The following is a 22,162-nucleotide window of genomic DNA, read 5'->3' on the forward strand; positions in this document are numbered from 1 at the left end:
TCCCTGATTCTTGACAGAAGCTTTATAACATTTTAAACAGGCACAAAACTGGCTTTGTTCTATGCAGCTTTAACATACAAACTTTGCCAAACCAACAAAATAAACATTACCTCAATCAAATGGACTAACAATATTTGGTCAACAAACAGTTGTCACTATTGATGTACAGTATTAATAATCAGGGGTTCAAAATTCTTTTACTTTACTGGTTTTCAGTTTCTCCTCTCCTACAGGTATTTCTGGAGCAAATCCAAATCTGGCACTAACTCAGGAACATGGAGATCCAATGTCGTGCCCATTTTACCACATTGGGTGAAATTAATTTCCCACAAAAAAGCCAAGAATCAAGCCTGGGGAGTCCTTCTGGTCCCTATGGCTCATTGCTTGAGAAACTTGCTGAGCCATCAGTGGAGGCCAAAAATAATTCTAAACAAACATCTCAGAACTTTTCATATTAAGTTTTAAAAAGCATCTAGAACTTAATACAGAATGAAAAAACATGAAACTTCAAAATGTTCATGTTCAGAAAGACTTGGGTGTACTTGTAGAAGGAATACAAAGTTAGAATGCGGATACAGCAAGTAATTGGGAAAACAAACAGCATGTTGGCCTTTATTGCAAGGGAATTGGGAGTACAAGAATAAGGAAACCTTGTTACAATTGTACAGGGCTTTGGTGAGACCACACCCGGAATACTGTGTGCAGTTTTGGTCTCCATATTTAAGGAAGGATATACTTGCATTGAAAGCGATACAGCAAATGTTCACTAGATTGGTTCCTGGATGAGGGGTTTGTCCTATGACGACAGGCTGAGTAAATTGGGCCTATACTCTCTAGAGTTTAGAAGAATGAGAGGTGATCTCATTGAAACATACAAGATTCTGACGGGGATTGATAGGGTAGACACTGAGAGGTTGTATCCCCTGACAGGGAAATCTAGAACATGGGGGCACAGTCTCAGAATAAGGGGATGATCACTTAGGACTAAGATGAAGAGAAATTTCTTCATTCAAAGGGTTGTGAATCTTTGGATTTGTCTACCCAGAGGGTTGTGGAAGCTCTATGGTTGAATATATTTAAAGCTGTGATAGACAGATTTTTGGTCTCTAAGGGAATGAACGGATATGGGGTGTGGACAGGAAAGTGGAGTTGAAGATGATCAGCTATGATTGTATTGAATGGCGGAGCAGGCTCGATGGGCCGTATGGTCTATCCTGCTCCTATTTCTTACATTATGAGGAATTTGTCTTGAAAAGTGCAAATTATGACGAAAAGCATCTACGAGAATTTCAACAACATGTAACGTTTATATAATTCTTTTAATGTAGCAATTTTATGAATCTTAACAGAGGAGAAAAGACATCAAGGAGCAGCAGGAGAATTAGGAGAGATGACAAAAGCGTGATGTATAAGTTTTCAGGAACTTTAAAGTTTGAAAGAAGCAGCAAAGGTAAAGGAGTTTAAGAAGAGAGCTCCAAACAGTTGGACCAAGGCAGTTGAAGGCTTTGTTACCAATGTTAGAGCAGAGGGAAGTGAATGTACAGGAGACCTGGTATGGAGGACTGAAGAGTACAGGCTGGGCCAAATGGCTGGAGGAATTGCAGAAGTAACAGATTTGCAATCAAGAGTGAGGATTTGGAATTCAATGAATGGTGGGACAGAGAACTAGAATAAGGACATGGGTGATGGACCATCAGAGCAGTATCTGAGTGACAGAGCTTTGGACATGTTGGAGATTGGAAGGGACAGAGAGGAAAGGTTTTACCATTGTTTTGGGGTGAGCTAAGTTTGGAGACAGACAATGCTGAGGAGGTAGAAGTAAGTGGTCTTGGTGATGAATAGGATCCATGAAAGGGACAGAGTCAAAGACAAGGGCCGAGCTTTTAATGGAAATGAGTAAGATGGCTTCCCAATTTTCAATTTCAGCCATTTCACAGTTTTTGATTTTTATTGCACCGTACTGGCTTTGCTTCTAAATCAGTCGGAGGTCAAACAGATCATTGGCTGTCTGACTGAAAATATGTGAAGTATAGTAGCTACAAGAGGAAGAAAAGTGCTACTTTGAATAGAAATAAGTCTTAAAATGTACCAAAATACTGTGACATCAGCGAGGAATTTCTTACCTTTGCTAGTTTTATAAAATGACTTAAAATTTCTGCTCTTATTTTCAAAGTCTGAGCAGTCAGGATCTCTCGAACAATCCAGAAACTGACCTGTGGGGAATGCACAAAGTTTAGGCATAGCTTAGAAACCGGGACATCTGTGCGCCCTGGGGTTACGAAAAAACTAATGGGCCCCCTTTTGTTGTCATAAATACATCTTCTATGCAGTAATCATGGAGTAACACTGGCAGTAGCTATCAAGGAGTGCGTGGGATGGACTCTATCACACCGTTGTCCTTAAAATTTGAAGGATGGAAGATTGGCAGAAGGGTCAAAAATGTGAAGGTTTACATAAGTAAATACGCTCTTCCAAAGTTGAAGGGAGTGTGACTGCCAAATTGGCACTTAGCTGTGAATCCAATCAGCATTTGCACAGATCTAATACCAAGTTGATGCGAGCATGCAACATAGAAAATAGGCTTATTTGGATACGTTCTGACTGCGGAATTCACTAATCTTCAATTGGCAGCACAAAAGGAACTTTGGATTTATTAGATAAACCATCACTTTTTTTTTTAAGATGGAGTACAAACTGAACATTATTTGACACTGTTAAGCACTACTTATAAAAACAGATAATAAGCTCACTTACTGCCATTAATCAATGTCTTTTTTTCTATGCAACACTTTTTCTAAAGAATGAAATAATGTTCGTAGGGAACCGATGTTACAGTGTACATCAAAAAACGATTAGCCTATTTGCGCTCGGTGAACACATTAACAGAAAGAAACTGCACAAGGCAAAGGTGACACAACCACCAAGGCTGCTGGCACTACACACGGTTGCTTTCACTTTTACTTAGTTGTGTTTGTAGTTTCCTATATTGGGGAGCTACCAAGCTACATTGGTGTTTACTATTTTTTAAACACAAATAAGCATTAAGCAAAAAGTTAGAGGGTGGTGCTGACAGTCATGTCCTTAAATGAGCAGGTACACCAAATTACTTCTTTCCCAGCTAAAGGGTTTCCTTTTTCTCATTTTGTTGATGATCTGATTCACATAATGGACTGGATTTTAACTTGCCTGAACCCAAAAGCTGAGGCTCCCCTCACACATGGTGGAGCTGAACTCCACAGCACGCTTGTTACGTCACTGTCAGGTTCCCTGTCCAGAAGCCAGTCTTGGCTTCGCATCTTCCCCTCCCTTCCCCTGTCAGCATTCCGAAGGGATCGTTCCCTCCGCGACACCCTGGTCCACTCCTCCATTACCCCCACCACCTCGTCCCCGTCCCAGGGCACCTTCCCTTGCAATCGCAGGAGGTGTAATACCTGCCCATTTACCTCCTGTCTCCTCACTATCCCAGGCCCCAAACACTCCTTTCAGGTGAAGCAGCGATTTACTTGTACTTCTTTCAATGTAGTATACTGTATTCGCTGCTCACAGTGTGGTCTCCTCTACATTGGGGAGACCAAGCGCAGACTGGGTGACCGCTTTGCGGAACATCTCCGCTCAGTCCGCAAGCAGGACCCTGAGCTTCCGGTTGCTTGCCATTTCAACACTCCCCCCTGCTCTCATCTCTGTCCTGGGATTGCTGCAGTGTTCCAGTGAACATCAACGCAAGCTCGAGGAACAGCATCTCATCTACCGATTAGGCACACTACAGCCTGCCGGACTGAACATTGAGTTCAATAATTTCAGAGCATGACAGGCCCCCCATTTTACTTTCATTTTTAGTTATTTTTTCTTCCTTTTTTTTTTGCATTCCTTTCTACATTTTTTACAATTTTTTTTGCATTTATTTCATTTCATCTTGGTTTGTTCAGTTTGCTTACCCACTGTTTTTTTCAGGTTGTTTTTCTTCAGGTTTGCACTTGCTGATGTTCAATATTCAGTATATTCACACCTAATCTGTACTAATGCTTTGTCTTTCAACACACCATTAACATATTGTTTGCCTTTGCTCCGTGACCTTTTGGTCAGCTATGTGGCCTGGTCCAATCTGCACCTTCTCCTTTGTTATCTCTTGCCCAACCCCCACCTCACTTGTTTATAATCTGTGACTTTTCTAATATTTGTCAGTTCCGAAGAAGGGTCATTGACCCGAAACGTTAACTCTGCTTCTCTTTCCACAGATGCTGCCAGACCTGCTGAGTGAATCCAGCATTTCTTGTTTTTGCTTGGCTTCCAGTTGGTTGGGGAGCAGTCCAGAGGACCAGGGGACATTCGAGGCCTGGGGGTGGTTGGGTGGAAGAGGTCAAGGCTGGAAGTGGGGGGAAATCAGAGGCCTTCTGGAGTAGGGGGTGAGGAGGAGTCCAACCGCTGAGGGTTATCCAGGCAGATACCCTGAAACCAGTAGGTAGGTGGAAAAGCACTGGGTTCTCCAGTCCTCGTCTGAGTTAGCTGCTGAGCTTAGGAAGCCCGGTGTCCACAGTTAAATTCAACTGGTGCATTCAAATGAAGCTCGATGCCTCATTATAATATTTAAAGTGTCAATCCGCTTTCTTGGAGCGAGTTGCTCGGTCACTCACCCACCTTCCTACCTCTATTCAAACTGGAAGTGGGCGGGTTGGAGGCAGGATTCAGATATTTTCACTTGAACCCCCACTTGACCATCTGTTGGCGTTAAAACTCCCCACAATGTTTCAGAACTTACAGCTGGCAAATTAGTGATATGATTGAAATGGTAAATGGGATATTTAGTTCCTGGGATGTCAACTCCATTTTTCATCATCCAAATTCTTTTACCAAGATAAATGCTGCTCATCAAGGTGAAGAATGTTAATGCCGAAGGGCCTGTACTGTGCTGTACTGTGCTATGTTCTATGTTTAATTTAGCATCACACAATCCCCAGGTTAGCTACAGAAAACAGACAAGCATTTTTGTTTTTTCCTCCATTCACCTATTAGCCCTAACCTCATAAAAACACATCCAGGCCCATCTAGTGCTAAATCAGGCAGAAGTATGTGTTGTCCCCATCACTTTGCTACAGAACAATAGGTTAGGACTCCACTCCCACCACAGTTACATGTAACACGAACACGTTGCCAAGATTTGTTGGGATGATAAGATAGAACAATCAGCAATGCTCCTGATTTGCCTATCAATTTTAATGAGCAAAAAATCAATGGCATTCTCCCACCCATGTCCCTGTCAAGTAAAACTCTACACTAGGAACCCTCAGAAAATTTACTCTCTACTTCAAAGGCACAATGTTGAAAGATACAAATTACACATCTGATTTTAAAGTTGGGAAGGACTGGACATGAGGAAAATATTCCTTAACTATGGACAATTATCAACTGAATTTTCAACTGACTTCTGACTAATTTTGATGAACTTTATACTGCAGTGAATCTGATTGAATGCAATGCTGGCCAATGAATGTCACCAAGTCTACCCCATAATGTTGGCTGGACAGCAGGAGTTGCCCTGGGTGGAGGTTTGTCTTGAGACTCTCTCATACAACAGAAGTGACCAGAAGCACACTAGCATACTCAAAGTCAAACACAAACAGCATCATCAGAAAGGTTAGTTCGTGCTTCTTGAGCCTAAATGCTGCAACCTTCTACCAGACCACTGTAAACAAACATTTATTGTTCCGCTTCTTCTCCCTGAAAACTACAGATAAATACTGGACCCTACTGGCACATATTCTTCTCTTCTGTCCTCTTCCACCTTTTCTTCTCTCAACCTTTTGGCACTCGCTCCTGACCTCTCTGAACTTTCACTAATGATTGAAGTCTTCAGCTTATGGTTGAATAACTCAATTCTAGCAAAGACAAAGCTGAAATTATAATGATGCAGAATACTTGCTTAACTATTTGATAGTGCTGACTGGTGCAGAAAGAGTTTTAAAAGTACAGCAAGAGATTATTCAATTTCATACATCAAAAAGGGGAAATTTTTTTATTTGAGTTGGGCAAAGCAAGCATAAACCTATTTTATGAACACGATTGTATGTTGAAGTCTGGATTTGGATACACAAAATGAGTCTCTGTTGCAATACGTCTCTGCCCATACTTCCAAGACTGACTCAATCTCTCACCCACAATGAGTATAATTGCTCAATAAACAGTCTCAATCTAAATCAAGGTTAGCTATCTTACAGCTAATCTTTGAACCATCAGTTCTATGGAATGACTAATAGATATAGGCAATTATTTCGAACAAGAATTGCCCAAGGTGTATAATTTTCCCAAAGTTTTGAAACCAATTTCTCAAAATGGAACAGCATGCTCTGTGGATTGATTCAACTTTATGCAGTTAACCATAAAGGCAGATCCGACATCAACCATCAAAATTGTTATTTGCAGTTGGAGGTATCAGGGCATCTTCTTTTTGACCGACCTTGGAGCATTAGCAATATGATAGCACAACTGTGGGCATCTCTACACTCACTAATTATCGCAACTGTTTTTAGAAAAGGGCTTCCTTCATTCGGATGCTAGTTTTTGAAGTCAGGCCTCAACACAAATCTAATTTTATAATATAACAATGAATAGAGAACTGAAATTCAATGGACCTCAAGTAATTTTCAAGACTCTTAGCCTGAAATGGTGTTGACACAAGAGAAATAAATGACATTTAAATAAATAAGTGTGAATGAAGTACAGAAAAGAATCATCCACATGTGAATGCACGTGAATGGGAAATCATGCCACAACTTGGTTTTCTGCCTGATTTACTCATGATATATGGAGAACACACAAACTGCAAAACATATTGTAACTATGTATTAGTAACACAGACGCCACAGTACCTACCTGATTAAACCGTCTTGTAAATGCAACAATATTTGGTGCCAGGATATGTTTGTCTTTTTTATTCCATCCACAGCTAGCCAGCTCCTGGAAATCAAACAGAATCAATAATGACTTAAAACATTGTCAGCATTTAGGAAAACATTACAGCATCTATTTCCACTGTAAACTGGCTTTGTTCATTTTGGTCAAATTAACTTAAATTTTTGAAGAACTCAGGACAAAACTTGCTACTGACAGTGCAAATCTAACAAAGTGCACTGTGCTTGTGCAAGGAACCAAAAGTGGCACTTTAACTGCTCTATGTCCATCACGTTTATTAATACTCTGGTACAGTTTTGACAGGTGACCTACATATCATTCGATCTAGCTTGTATCTGGCTTTTTTTTAAAGTTTAGTTTAGTTTAGAGATACAGCACTGAAACAGGCCCTTCGGCCCACCGAGTCTGTGCCGACCATCAACCACCCATTTATACTAATCCTACACTAATCCCATATTCCGACCACATCCCCACCTGTTGCTATATTTCCCTACCACCTACCTATACTAGTGGCAATTTATAATGGCCAATTTACCTACCAACCTGCAAGTCTTTTGGCTTGTGGGAGGAAACCGGAGCACCCGGAGAAAACACAGACACAGGGAGAATTTGCAAACTCCACACAGGCAGTACCCAGAATTGAACCCGGGTCACTGGAGCTGTGAGGCTGCGGTGCTAACCACTGCGCCACTGTGCCGCCCTTTTTTCTTTCGTTACTCTGTAACTATGTCCAAAACAGATAACTTACTTGAGATTGATTCACAAATTCTAATCAGGGCAAAGAAATACAGTCACACTTTGTTTAGACTTATTAGCTGCAGATATGAAAACTTGAATGATACAATGAAACGGAATTATATTGCTGGACTTCACTTGCAAAATATGGAAAAAGCAACATGAAAGTGGCAATATATATACATTTAGGAAACATCGTCATTGTCCACCAGATTACTGAGGGTCAGTTCAAAGACCTGACTCTAAGCCTTTGCTCATCCTTCTCATCCTGAGGAAATGCCAGTCATCACTTTCAGACAATGCAGAAAGAGATAAAAACAGAGACAGAGGCAGGTTTTTCAGGCGTGCAATAGGAGCACAGCTCATGCTACTGCATGATGCAAACCTCACTATACATTGATTTCGGCATGTTGCTATCCCAGGAATTCCAATGAGTTGTACATTTAGGACCAGGTCAGCACAGCACACCTCAAAATTGGAGCAACATTCACATTTGTAGGGGCACTGTAATCAGAAGCAACTTCAGACGAGTCCAAACTAAATGAGATTAGTTCATAATTTTTCCCCCAATTTTTGGTTTCTTTGCATGGCACCACTCCTTTGGATTGGGGGCTTAAATAAAAATTGCTTTTTGTTATTCAGCAAAATATGATATTTATTACGATCTTCTGTGACAAAGAAAAGGTATAAATAAATAAGTGACAAAACACATTCCAATTAACCCTAATTGGATGAAAATGCTCAACAGGTGCTGATTGGATTTCAATCCAATGTGGAAACATTTACTTTATTTATGGCAGGAAATCCTGTTAAGTCACCAAGAAATCATTAAAAGCATTTACAGAATATGCTCGTCATGCTCATAAACATCATATACATTTGGCATTTTTACATTTTGCTACTTTCCAGATTAGCACTCAGTAACAACACCAAAGCTACTTGTAAAATCAGGCAGATAATGACAGGATACAATATGCTAGCTGTGCATCTAAATAAAAGGTGCGAGCCCATTCCACTGATAGAAAACATTACAATACTAACTAGGCTTTAATGATTTTTAATACATAATTGCGAGAATTGCTAACTGTACATCCCTTTCACTCCTTTCACAATTATGATTTGGTAAATCATTGCAGAAAAGTGCAAACCAGTGTTTTTTTTTTTGAGTCACCGTGTGACCTACCACTGCTAGAATAAGAGCAGTGTGAAGATGTCGTGCCGTCATCTGTCTTTCTGCAAAATAGGCATCCAAAGCCACTTTCATGAAAAAGATAACAGCAATATCCATCTCTTCTGTCTACTTAGCTGTGTGGTTTAAAAATATTGGCCTGGATTTTGCAGTCGACAGTGAAGTGGCAGTGTTTGCTGCTGATGTTAAAGAAAGCTGCCCACAAAGATCTAGCGATCTCGGATGCGAATTTCACCTTTCCCACTGTTAATTTCACCTTGGCGCTAGCTATAGGGAATCTCTGGCATCCAGCACCTGTGATGTCATCAAGCAGGTCAAGCAGCCAATCACATTAAAAAATTCTCGGACAGCAAACCGGGAAGTAACAAGTGGATTTTTATCGTTCAGTTCTTATAATCTTACAGAAAGCAAAATAAAGATTGGGACATATATATGGGATGAAGGTGGAAGCTGAAATATCATAAAATGTAAAACAAAAATATTTTTAAAATCTGTGGAGTTTTTAAAGCATGGAATGGAGAAATGTGACATTCTACAAATATGATATTAGTTTTTCAGGTCCAGAGCAGCTGTTTAGTAGTCACTTGACATGCCATTTAATAACCCAGTTACACCTCATTCAACAAGGCACAAATTTTCAGGGGTTTTTACAGTGAGACGAAAAACAAGAAAGTGGAAGCTCACATCAAATCTGTGATTTCAATTGATTTCCATCTGCGAGGACGTCAACAGTGACCTGTGAAGGAGGTGGGAATCGGTGACAGCAACCTCTACATTGCCACTTTTAACTGCGCGTATGTGGATAACGACGAATACTAACAATTTCACTGCCATTACAACTGCAAAATCTGGGATACTACCAATAATCAATCCTTTACGGCCTCAAATAAAGACTCCTACACATCTCGTAGCACTATTCGAAGAACAGCGAGGAGTTCTTCCAAGTCCTTGCCAACACTTCTCCTTCAACTACCACCAACACCAAAATAGATTGACTAGTCATTCATTCATTGTTTGTAGGACCTTGCTGTGCACAAAATTGTCTGCCACGTAGTTAAAATCCACTCTATTCTGTCCCTCTCTCCACACACCAATAACATTTGGACTAGCCCACAAAGCAAACCTTCAGCCAGGTGTTTATTTATTCAGCAGTTAGTTCCAAATGTTATCCTTCAGAAACTGTATCTTATCCCAGAAATCTTGTTAGTACACAATAATAAAATATCCATTGCAAAGAAAATATTATGGCTAATGAATTCCCAAGATTTGCATTTTACCAGCTGTTCTTATTTTAACAGCTTACAGAACCCACGTCTGATCCCTTCAGCTGACCTACTTTGACACGTTTCAAACTGTTACACTGTCGACCACCCAAGTTCACAACTGGAATAGATTGGTGTAGATTGAATTATGAAAGAGTGAATCCCCTTCTTTCATCTAGAGACAAGACATGCTTATTCAGGTAGGCTACTTATCAAGCACACTCTCTGGGCGGAATCTTAAGAACTTCTGAAATAATTGCGGGAAGGGGCCATTTCTGGGTCCCGACCATGCCCTTGATAGCAGCAGCCCGCTCTATGAGATCTTTCCCAAGGCTGCCAATTAAGGGGCTGCCTCCGGGAGTGCCATCCAGTTAAGCATGACTGTGGGTTCCTGAGGCCGCAGGCCCCACTGGGAGAGGTGATTTCCCCTCCACAAGGATGGCCGGTGGCTGCAGCTGTAGCTGTACCTCCAGTGAGGGGAGGGGGGGGGCAGAGAACTGAAAGAGATTCCCCCCAACCCCCACCAGCCACAGCCTCCAGGCACCCGCTGGGCTTTGGCCTCAGCACCGGGGCTTGTATGCCACTGTGACGATCCCAGTGACATCCACAATCTGCAGAGCCCAATTATGCAGATTGGGTACCTACCACTGCCGAGAAGATCATGGTCAGACCATTGACCTGACACCCTAATTTCATAACTTCCTCCTGGTCCTGCCTTCAAGCCCCCCTTTCGTGGGACCAGGAAGATTCTGCCCTTTTCTCCCCAAGTCTTTTGCGACACAAAGGAATATGAGGCCTCCCACCCAATGGAAATGAGCTAGTAACTCTTCAAAAAATGATGGGGAATAACTCAACACCCTGTGCTTGCCATGGGTGTGGACATCGCCATCTTGCCCAGGGTAAGCTAGACAGGCAGTCCATTCAATATGGAAATCGGAGTCCTAGGATATGTATAGGATCCAGATTGCCTTTTTACAGCAATACTGGACACTGTGTGCATTTTGCACACAGAGTGGACGTGGAGGGGGGGGGGGGGGGGGGGGACATGTGCACAAATCTTTGAAGGTGGCAGGACATATTGAGAGTGTAGTTAGCAAAGCATATGGGATCTTAGGCTTCATAAAGAGGCATTGATTACAAAAGCAGGCAAGTTAAGCTTAACCTTTATAAAGTTCTGGTTAGGCCCCAACTGGAGTATTACTTCTAGTCCTAGTCACCACACCAGGAAGGATGTGAGTGTCCTTGAGAGAGAGTGCAGAGGAGATTTACCAGAATGGTTCCAGGGATGTAGGGTTTTAATCACAAGATTAGGTTGGAAAAGCTGGGTTTGTTCTCCTTAGAACAAAAGGAGATTGAGGGGAGATTTAATAGAAGTGTACAAGATTATGACAGGCTCAGGTTAGTTAGATAAGGAAAACCTGTTCCTATTAACAAATAGTACTTGGACTAGGGGACACAGATTGAAAGTTTAGGGCAGAAGTTGCAGGTGGAATATGAGGAAGCACTTTTTTTTCTTACACACAGTGGGTGGTAATGATTTGGAACTTGCTGCCCACAAGGGTGGTGGAAGTGGGGATAATCAATGACTTCAAGAGGAAGTTGGATGAGCACCTGAGAGAAATAGACTTGCAGGGATAAAGCCAGGGAATGGGACAGACTACAAAACTCTGCGAAGAGCCGGCATGGACTCGATGGACTGAATGGACTCCTTCTGTGCCATAAATGACTATGATTCTGCCCAGTGCTGGCTGGTGGCCCAGACCAAGTGGAGGCCAAATTTATCATTCCCATTTGTGAGGCTGGGAGGAGTAGATGCCCTCCTCTGGGCGCTGAAAGATCAGCCTAGGTGACTGCCGCACAGCACATGACACACAGGAGTAGCAAAAGGCACATCATCTGGGGCAGGCCCTTGTACAGGAATGTATAGTGGCTCCAGCTTTAACAATTGTTGCAAAGCAGTTGAACCATTAAATAAATTAAAGAAGAGCAAATCACTCCAGAGAAAACCCAAAGGAGTGAACATGCCAGGAAGTGAAGTTCCCGGCAAATGGATGCTGAGCTGGAGCATAGTTCAGGCACGAAACTCATTATGAAGCAATCCACTCATCTGAATAAAGTTTAGAGTCACATTGAGCCTAAGATATAGTCATCCACAACTTCTCAGATAGTTGTGAATTCTTTTATCAGGTGTCCTTTTGGCTAAGCTCAATGCAGTCATTCTCAAGAAGAATGACAAATCTAATGCGCAAAGGTATTGAGTTTTTCAAAGTACAGTAAGACATGTGAGTGATTGAAGTGCTAAATTTTGAAGAGCAATGTGATTATATTACAGAAAAGTTCTTTATTAAGTCTGTTGAAAAGCCATTGAAGTTTCTTGAGTCACAGAATACACATCACTGCTCACAATCGTACACAGGGGTTATGACAGCTGTTTGAGAGTAATTACACATCATTCACTGTAGTTCAGCATCACTACCTCAAAAACCTGGAATTCCCTACAGAGTTGTCAGAATTTCATCACCATAGGAATCTCCAGTCCACTGCCACCTTCTCTGGGCAACCAAGAATGGGCAATCAATGTGACCTTTCAAGCATAGCTCACAACCATAGAACAAATCATCAAACCTACACCAAAAAGTTTCCCTGCAAAAGTCTGGTTTAAAAAAAATCTGATAATTCTTTTATTTAAACTGTCCCCAAAATTGTTATTTCACATCAATGGGATGTCCTGTCAAGTTATTCCCATGGTGACACTTCCATCAAGATATTTATGGGGACTGCAACCCTGCTTACTGCCACTGGAAACATAAATAATCTTCACCCTAAAGTTGCAATTGTAGAGTTTCTGAACCTGTTCAAAATACTGCAGTAATAGAATACGCTGAAGTGGCCACTGTGCACTTTGAGGTAATGGCAGTGTTCCCGGAAAATCATTTGCATTACTGCAGAGTGGATCACCAAAATATGCACACCGGAAATTGTGTGAATTGTTAAAAAGATAACAGAGCAGTTAATTTATTGCCTTGGGTCCAAAGGATAGTCATAAAACCTGGTCCAAGAATACATTATAATGCTGATGGTGTATTGGTTTTATGATGGTAGCAAATCTAGTGCTAGCAAAATAAATTGACTAAACAATTCACTTCAGTGCTGGTATTCATTTGTGGTGAAGCTACATTGTAATTTGTGGAATGGCATTGTCACTATTCAAACTTAATGCAACATGAAAACTATACATTGCTACCCGACAGTGAAATCAATATCTGGCTATAAATTCCAAAGGGATTAAAACATATCTATGGTACAGACACTGAGTCAATGAATGGGTTAGGCAAGAGCTGCAATAGGTTCGGGTCTATTGAGGAAAGTACACAGAAGAAACAATGGCAAATCCTTGATTGAAGAGGAGACACACAAATGTTATCTGCAAGTTGGGAAATTATTTGTTTTGAATCTCGCCAGGACTAGAAAGAAACTTGCCCCTTGCAAGCCAGAAGTTTCAGTGCAGTTATTCATCAGTTATGTGCACTTCTCTGCAATTACAATAATAAATGCGATTGTAATTCCAATCCCCTACACCAATTACAAAGTAGACTGTTATATGAAAAGGAAGAATGTGCAGGGTTATGGGGAGAAGACGAGGGAATGGCACTGAGTGAATTGCTCTTTCGGAGAGCCAGTGCAGACACGATGGGCCGAATGGCCTCCTTCTGCACTAACAATTCTGTGATTCTGTGAAGCATTTCCAATTTTTCTTAGAAACATTGCTACTTCAGGTAGTCTATGATTTGAGTTCCTGCTTTGATACAGTTCAGAGTATTGTGTTCAGTGCTGGGCATCACACTTTAGAAAGGCTGTGAAGGCTTTAGACAGAGTGCAGAACAGAATCATGAGAATGGTTCCAGGGATGAGGAACTTCAGTTACGTGGATAGTTTGGAGCAGCTGGAGCTGTTCTCCTTGAAAAGATTATGAGGAGATTTGATAGAGGTGTGCAAAATCACGAGGGGTCTGGGCCGTGTGGAAGGGAAGAAACTGTCCCCATTGAGCGAAGGATCCAGAACCCAGAGGACACTGATTTAAGGTGATTGGCAAAAGAAGCAAAAGTGACACGAGGACAAACTTTGTGCATGCAGCGAGTGGTTAGGATCTAGAATGCACTGCCTGAGTGTGTGCTGGAAGCAGATTCAATCATGGCTATCAAAAAGAACTGGATAGTTAACTGAAGAGAAAAAATTTGCAGGGCTACAAGGAAAAGGCAGGGGAGTGGGACTAGGTGAGTTGCTCTTGCAGAGAGCTGGCATGGACACGATGGGCCAAATGGCCTCCAGCTGTGCTGTAACCATTCTATGATTAACATTATGCAACGAGGATAATGTTTGCATAATTACAGAACAAATTTTGAAAATAAAAATTGGGGAGAAAACAGTTAAGGAAATTAAAATCATTCAACCTTTGAACAGCTGCTTAATGTACAAAACGACGTATTCAAATGCTGGTTATATACATTTTTTTCTCAAAAGATGGTAATTAAACTGCAAAACAAGCAACCCACAATATTCTTTTGGTATGTTCTCTTCCATTTGATCAATTCACAAAATTGGAAATTGTCTGCTAAAAAGTTAGACCAGACTGACTTGTGGCTTCTCTGACAGATCTGCAAATGTGGATCAGCTTCAGCCAACAGGGAGATTAGTTCCAGTGAAACCATTTACTCTTCTCCAAACTGAAAACTAAGGTACTAAAAGTAATGAGTATTTAATTGTTAAGGTGGTGATGTAGGTCACTGATTTGACCAACGGCATGAACTATCCTTTTGTAGTTGACTGCCTACGTAATCTATTTCAACTGCCTCCCTAAGTTTAGTATCCATGAGCTTCCCTTTTATTGGATTTCAGCATCTAAGGCAGTATTGTAGATTAGGAACAGTCAGGGCCCCATCACAAATGGGTGTGACACTCCACTCAGTAAACAACCCCGAGCACAATTCCCCTAGCAAGTACCCACTGCTTTCTTTCCTTCACAGCCAGACTTACTTTAAACTCCCACTGAGTTCAACTTCACAACATCTTTCATGGGGAACTCAGTCGCAAGTCAATTTTTCTAAATCTACGTACATATGGTTTATGATTCTCCACTTGGGATGCCACTTTCTCAAAAACGCGAAGGAGTTTCACCCTGTAGGAGTTTCCCCTTCTAAACCACATTTACTGTCATTGATCAGATTATTTTCATTTAGATGCTCAAATTTGCTCGATAATCCATTCCATTATTTTACCAGGTATTGATGTAGTTGTCCACGGTAGATTTGGCCCTTTCCTGGAATTACGAGTGCTTGAGTTTATTTAGCCTTAAGTTAACAACTCATTGGCTCAGTTTTTACAAAGTTTATAATTCGGCCACTTTTTTCCCATTAGTTTTCTCCCCATATTAAAACTTAAATTTCAACAGACTGTGGATTATTATGGACGTAAACTATTTTCCTACTTTACAATGTTAAGAAAATACCACAAAATTCTTCACAGAATTCAGAACAAATCATATGTTCAGCATGCATTTCTGGCATTTGAGCCCCCATCCCCTACTATTTTAAACAGATGCAGCTTTGCCCAAACCATCATATTCAAGCCTCTGTGGATGATGAATTGGAGGCGAATCGCATAGTTCAAGCACTCTACTGAAAATCTCAGCTTCAAATTATTGAATAAATGTGCAGAAAGTTAACATTAGCAATGAAAAGACTGAGATTTTAGACCGCGCACAAAACTTTAATTTTTATCATTTCTGCTACGTGCCGATGACGTTAGAAAGAGAGAGAGAGAATTTCTGCTTCATGTGAAGTGACCTTGTGGTTTCTTAGTATGGAGTAAACATTGTTGACTGTTTTGAAACTTAGTGAAAGCTGGAAATGTATGGGCAAATCAAACTATCTTTAGGACAAACTATAGAACTGGAGCATTCCTCAAAGAAATAAGGGAGTTCACAATTAAGCTGGAGGTTTACCTTGGGGGTGGTGGGGGATGGTGGGGGGGGGGGGGGGGGGTAGCGGGGAAGGCAAGTTGGTTAGAACTAATGACCATTTATTTATTTTTAAGTTTAACTTGCTATGCTCAATTTTGCCAATGTCCAAATCACACAGCAATACTGGCTGATGTCTCGGAGCAGATTATCCCTGTTTTCCTTTGGGGATTGACTGTGACATGAGTCAAATAATAATCATTTGGTTAGTTCAAGTGACCGCCAAAACCCATCAAACTTGGCTCACCTGGTTTGTAAAGCTGTCTAAACCTGACACTGTTATTGCCTTGTGATATCTTGATGACATTCATTATTCTGTATATAATCAATGGTTAGTGGACATTCTGTGTAGAAACATGACATTACTAATATTTGCATAAAAGGAACACATTCTAAAGGAACAAAAGTTTTGTATTGCTCTATGCCCAGAATATTGGCTAGATGCTTTAATCTGAACAAAAAAAAAGTTGTATAATATCCCAACATCTAGACTGAAAACAGATTTTTTGATATTTTATGCAGACATAAAAGTTAACCAACGTATCTGTACATAATCCAACATTGATGTTTGCACTTTGGAATGTTCATAAACTCAGAACCCTGAATCCTCTGATCCACAGAGAGTTGGAAAATTTAGCTGACTATTCTAGCATCTGGCTGCTTTAGTTATAGTGGAACAGTCAGAAACCATTACAATCAATACAGGCTGATCCATGTCATGTAATTCAAATTCTAATAAATCTTAAATTAAATTTGCTTGGCCATTTTAAACAATTAAAGCAACAACAGACCTAAAAAAAATTCATTCAATCATAAATAGGCTTGTAAAATTCTACTCAAATCAATTTTGCAGGCCATTTTTCATTTAGAAAATGAAGTTTGTGTGTAATATTTTCTCTGGGTCTGTCTTGGGCTAGCTACTACTCTGCAGGCATGTCAAAATTACATCTTTCCTAAACATCTGCTCTTCATTAAAGGTTGAATGAGTTTGCCTGAATTACTAAACTAATATGATATTTTCAAATAAAATTTACATACCAAAATTAGAAAATATTATCCTTGTAATTTTGAAAGTTATGTTCAGGGCATACCATAAAATCAGAGCCAGGCCATTCAGGAAAGAAATTAGGAAACACTTCTTCATAGAAAGGGTGGAACTCTCTCCCACAACAAGCAGTAGATTTTTGCTAGCCAAAGGGTATTAAGGGATAAGGAGCCAAGGCAGGCGGATGGAATTAGGATACAGATCAGGCATGCTCTCACTATATGGTAGCAGAGGCTAGAGGGGCTGATTGGCCTACTCCCATTCCGATTTTTTTTTTTTAGAAAGAACAATTCATAAGGGTGGTCTGCAGCTCCTTATGGTCTTGGAAACCCCTGTTGGAAATGACAGTCCCATTTGATAGGCACTATCATGCATTGATGTGTCTCATCCTCTAACTTGTTATCCCCGCACCCTTTTGTACTCCTATATCTTTCCACTGTGCTGAGAAGTCCAGTCTGCAGATGTTCTGATGAGCTTGGTCACTGTCTGCCTTTGCTAATTCACCCAGGAATATGTGGGACTGGTACAGAAGACCTTCCCCATCTCAGATACAGTTCCTTTATCATCTCCAGCCAAAAGTGTCACATAACTTGGCCTCGTACAGAATTTTCAAAAGCCCTTTCCCTTAAAGGCAGAATACTTAAACATCTCGATGAATTGATACAGAAGCTGTTCACCCCACAGGTAACAAGGAGCAGAGATGATGGCAAGGGAGACTCTGACAATCGGCACATACGATACAAAGCAACAGGTAAGGGTAGCAATGGGATCTGTACAGCTGAATTAGGTTATACCAGTTATAGACACAAAATGGCCACAGATGTTTGCATCCATTTTCACAATGGACAAATAGGTCAACTTCGCAGTGGAACAAGGGAATCTAAACAGATGTGAAGGATATGAACTTAGTGGATTTAATACAAGTGAAACAATGGAAATGGAGAAAATACTGGGACTTAAACAAATCTCTAGGACCTCATGTTTTCCACCTCAACATATTAAAAGGTGTAGGTGAGGAAACTACAGATGCAGGAGTCATGATTACCCAAAGCTCTCTGGATTCAGGAATTATACCTTTGAATTGGAAAACTGGGAGGGAGAAACCAGATAATTACCAATCTATCAGAATACCATCATTATTGATGGGGAAGTTACTTGAATCTGTCATCATAGACAAAGGCCTCAATTTTCACTCGGGAAGGGATCAGTGTGCGCATGTCGGGGTTGAGGGGTTCCAGGGAGACAGCCAAATTCACATGCTGAGGCCCAGAGAGAGATCTTAGCTCATTTTCCTCATTTACATATGCAAGATTAGACTCCTTCACTGCAGGAATCACTGCCTAGCAGGAGGCTGCTGCCAAGGAGCCCTGTGAATATTCCCTGACGTGTTAAGTCCATCTGACAGCTCTGGGAGGAGAATCCCAGTCAGGGCGGGGGAGATGGAGAAGCCCAGGGCTGAGGTGGTCTCAAGTTCCCTATGGAGCCTAGAGGAGCACTAAATTTAAAATAAAACTTGGGGCCTCTACTGGTCCTGGTTGCTGTTCCTGGAAGGTTTGGCCTGGTAGGAAAATCAACACTGCTCCATTGCAAATTACTAAAAGCTAGTGCACTAGTATAAAAAGTAATCAAAAAGGCTAATGGAATGTTGACTTTTATATTTTAAGGGTGTTGGAATACAAAAGTGAAGAAATTATCAGACCCCATCTAGAGTATTATGTTCCATTTCAGGCACTAAACCTCAGTAGGGATATGCCAGTCTTGGAAAGGGTACAGTGCAGATTCACACAAGTGATACCAAGCCTTAAAGTGTTAAACTATGAGGACCGGTCAGGTATTGTATTCCTTTAAGTTTAGACAGTTGAGAGTTGATCAGATTAATTTCCTAAAATGATAAATGGATTTAGAAGGGTAGATTCAGAACAACTATTTCCTCTGGTGGAGGAATCCAAATCAAAGACTTATTAGAGCTGGGGCATTTAGGGGTGAAGTCAGGAGACACTTTTCCAACAAAGGGCAGTAGAAATCTGAACTCAATTCCCCAAAAGACTGTGGATGCTGGATTAATTGAAGTTTTCTAGACTTAGATCAATAAATTTTAGGTAGGGGAACTGAAGTGAAGGTGGCAAAATAGAGTTGAGGTACTAATCAGTCAGGATCTAATTGAATGGTAAAACAGGTTTCAGGAACTCAATGTCCTATACCAATCTTTCTATGTTCCTATCAAATGATAGATTACAAAAGAGGATCTCTAGTTGTTAAAGAACCGCATAACAAACTTTCAGATTGCGCCAAATATTTTACGTAGTGCTACTGTTGACAGTTGAAAAATGCAAAAATATCCCATCATGGAATATAAAAACTAAAGGAAAATTTTTATTGAAGGTTAACAATGTACAGAAACATTGTAAAATCTGACCACACTTTGCTATTCCTGACATTAAGGTTTGCTAATCACACCTCAGTGAAATGAAATGTTTTGACTGGCTGGAGAGTCTCCTTGCAGCCAACCAGCTATCAATAAGGAAAGAAGAGGAGGAATGAACTTGCATTTATATAGCGTCTCTCATGACCTCAGGATGTCCCAAAGCACTCTATAACCAATGAAGTACTTTTGAAGTGTAGTCACTGTTGTAATGTAATGACTTTACTGTTATCCATGTTTTGAGTTGACAGAAGCATCTTGGTTTATAAATAGCATTAGCTATTTATGATTTCTTTCAAGGTTCTTTCAATTTTACATATTACTGTTATTCCACTGTAATCATTGGGTTCATAGCTAGATTATAATTAGGAGCACAAAAGGCTCATCTGGCAGTAAAGGCAGCTCAGAAGCCTACTGTAACAGCGTTTAATAAATTATTTTTAGTCATGCTAAGCTCTGAATCCTTCAAGACTAAAATTAAAAAGGGGTTTTGTGAACAGTTCTAAAAACATGACCAGTTTCCACTGTGCTCTTCCGCACCCAATCCCCCCCAAAGAAATCCATTTCAAAGTTAGCAATCGATAGAAAGCTGCTGTCTTGAAGTTGTGAATTATCAAACCAGTAGTGGAAGCAAAATCAAAGCGTTCATTTTTGTGTCATGGTCTGCAGAACTACTGCAACCAGTTTAATGATCCATGGCAATCTGGAACTCTATACACCTCTAATGAAATGCAGCTGAGAGAAATTAGCTTTCAAGTTTTGGATTAATTACAAGGTACCACACCACAACTCAATTTGGTCCCTATAATCTTTGGCGATATGAGCTGCACACTTAAAACACAAATTTCGACAATTATTTTTCTATACCTTTGCCAGAACAAAATCCATAGCATCCATCATTCAACAGTAGGTTAATTTTAATTCCCCTATTCTTAAGGAAACAGAAATACAAATAGATTATACCCAGAACTAAGGTTGTTAAACCACACAAGAATAGTCCCTTTGTACAATTCCTTGTACCTCACATCTTAGTTCCAAATGCTGTGAAGAGAAAAGTTTCCAGTGATCAACAACTTGAATGTATCAGAGTTCATGTGACTGGCTTATTTTCAAGGTACATCTTCATTTTATTATCTTGTATATCTAAAGCCTGGACAAATTATTATTTTGATTTTTCTCAGCAAAAACAATTGGTTAGGAATACAATTGAAAAAATGAATTGGAATGAGTTGCAATGACCTAAACACAAGTATTACAAGGGCTATTAGATTTAACAATCTCCTAAAACATAACCTCTTAATTCCATGTGAAGTCACGTGCTTTCTTCATTTACCTAGTCGATGCTGAAAAATCCTCATTAAATCTACATTATGTATATGGGGATTAATGAAAAAGGATTGTAGTGGTTACCCCAATTAAAATAGACAGTCCTTTAAATGTTGTGGCCTTTACTTAATGCCTCCAAAAGTAATCTCACTAGTTACTTAACTCCATCTTGACCACAATCACTGTCATAACTAACTACACCATAGGTGAATAATGTGATTGCTTACAATGTAGTACTTGTCAATACATTAAAATAATTTATGGATTCTGCTTCACACCATTTCGAGGCAGGTAATATGCACTTGAAGCATCTTTTGTATAAAGAAACTCTTTTTCTAATTTTTCTTCCCTATAATTCTATTCGTGATCATTTATAATTTGTCCCTTCTTGTTACTGTTTCACCAATGTAGTATGACCTACTTTATCATAAGCCTTCACAATCTAGTTAAAAAAGCACCAACATTTTCAAAATATCTTTTCATGACTGCAACCATCATCCCGGATAACATTCTAGAGAATCTGTGCCACACAATTTCCATTTGATGTTATGATGAGGTGCCCAAACTGCACATAACACCCCAACTCTGGCCTAACTAAAGGTTTTATACAAGTTCAACATTTCCTCTTTGCTTCTATATTTTGTGCATCTAGATATAAAACCAGATTTCATTTGTCTTTAAGATCATATCTTTTCCTACATTCCAAAAGTGACTACATTTCAAAAGTACTTTACTGGGGTCCCATGGTTATAAAAGCCCCCATATAAATGAATGATCTTCCTTTTATTCACTTTGGTATCTTTAATGACCTTTGCATTGCAGAGCAAGAGCCCTTTGCTCTTCTACTCCATTTACTGTTCCGCACTCTTACTTTCAAAATGTCTTATTTCACATTTTCTATGCTGAAGTGCATTTGCCATTATCTGCTCCTCCTCCAGTCTTCCACAAGAATTACTATAATTTGCAATGTTTAAATTTAATAAAATGTACAATAGTTAGGATATAGTATATTATCCAGCAAATAGGTAGAAAGAGAATTTAAAAAATGTAAGGGAAAGTAGTAAAGAGAAAATGAAAGACAGGATGGGCAGACACGATGACTTTTTTGCTTTATTTGTGAAGGATTACTATAGTAATTTGGTTACTCCTGACTTTGGGAATGACTATAATATTAGGATAAAATAAAAGCAAAATATTGCAGATGCTAGAAATCTGAAATAAAAACAGAAAGTGCTGGAAATGCACAGGAGGTCTGGCAATA

At 40.0% G+C, this 22,162-nt stretch overlaps 1 protein-coding gene across 7 annotated transcripts in view; it reads right to left on the reverse strand.

The window, feature by feature from the left end:
• The window catches only part of ralgps1 (Ral GEF with PH domain and SH3 binding motif 1), a 650,997-nt gene that overhangs the window by 460,616 nt on the left and 168,219 nt on the right, over nt 1–22,162 (reverse strand). For all 7 annotated transcript variants that reach the window (XM_068012423.1, XM_068012421.1, XM_068012419.1 and 4 more), the window contains 2 exons: nt 6,868–6,951; nt 2,124–2,213 (listed from right to left, as the gene is read on the reverse strand). In XM_068012423.1, the coding sequence (XP_067868524.1) occupies nt 2,124–2,213; nt 6,868–6,951 (174 nt within the window). The remainder of the gene's footprint in view (nt 1–2,123; nt 2,214–6,867; nt 6,952–22,162) is intronic.

The sequence above is a fragment of the Heterodontus francisci genome, chromosome 32 (assembly GCF_036365525.1).
Source record: "Heterodontus francisci isolate sHetFra1 chromosome 32, sHetFra1.hap1, whole genome shotgun sequence".
Lineage (NCBI taxonomy): Eukaryota > Metazoa > Chordata > Chondrichthyes > Heterodontiformes > Heterodontidae > Heterodontus > Heterodontus francisci.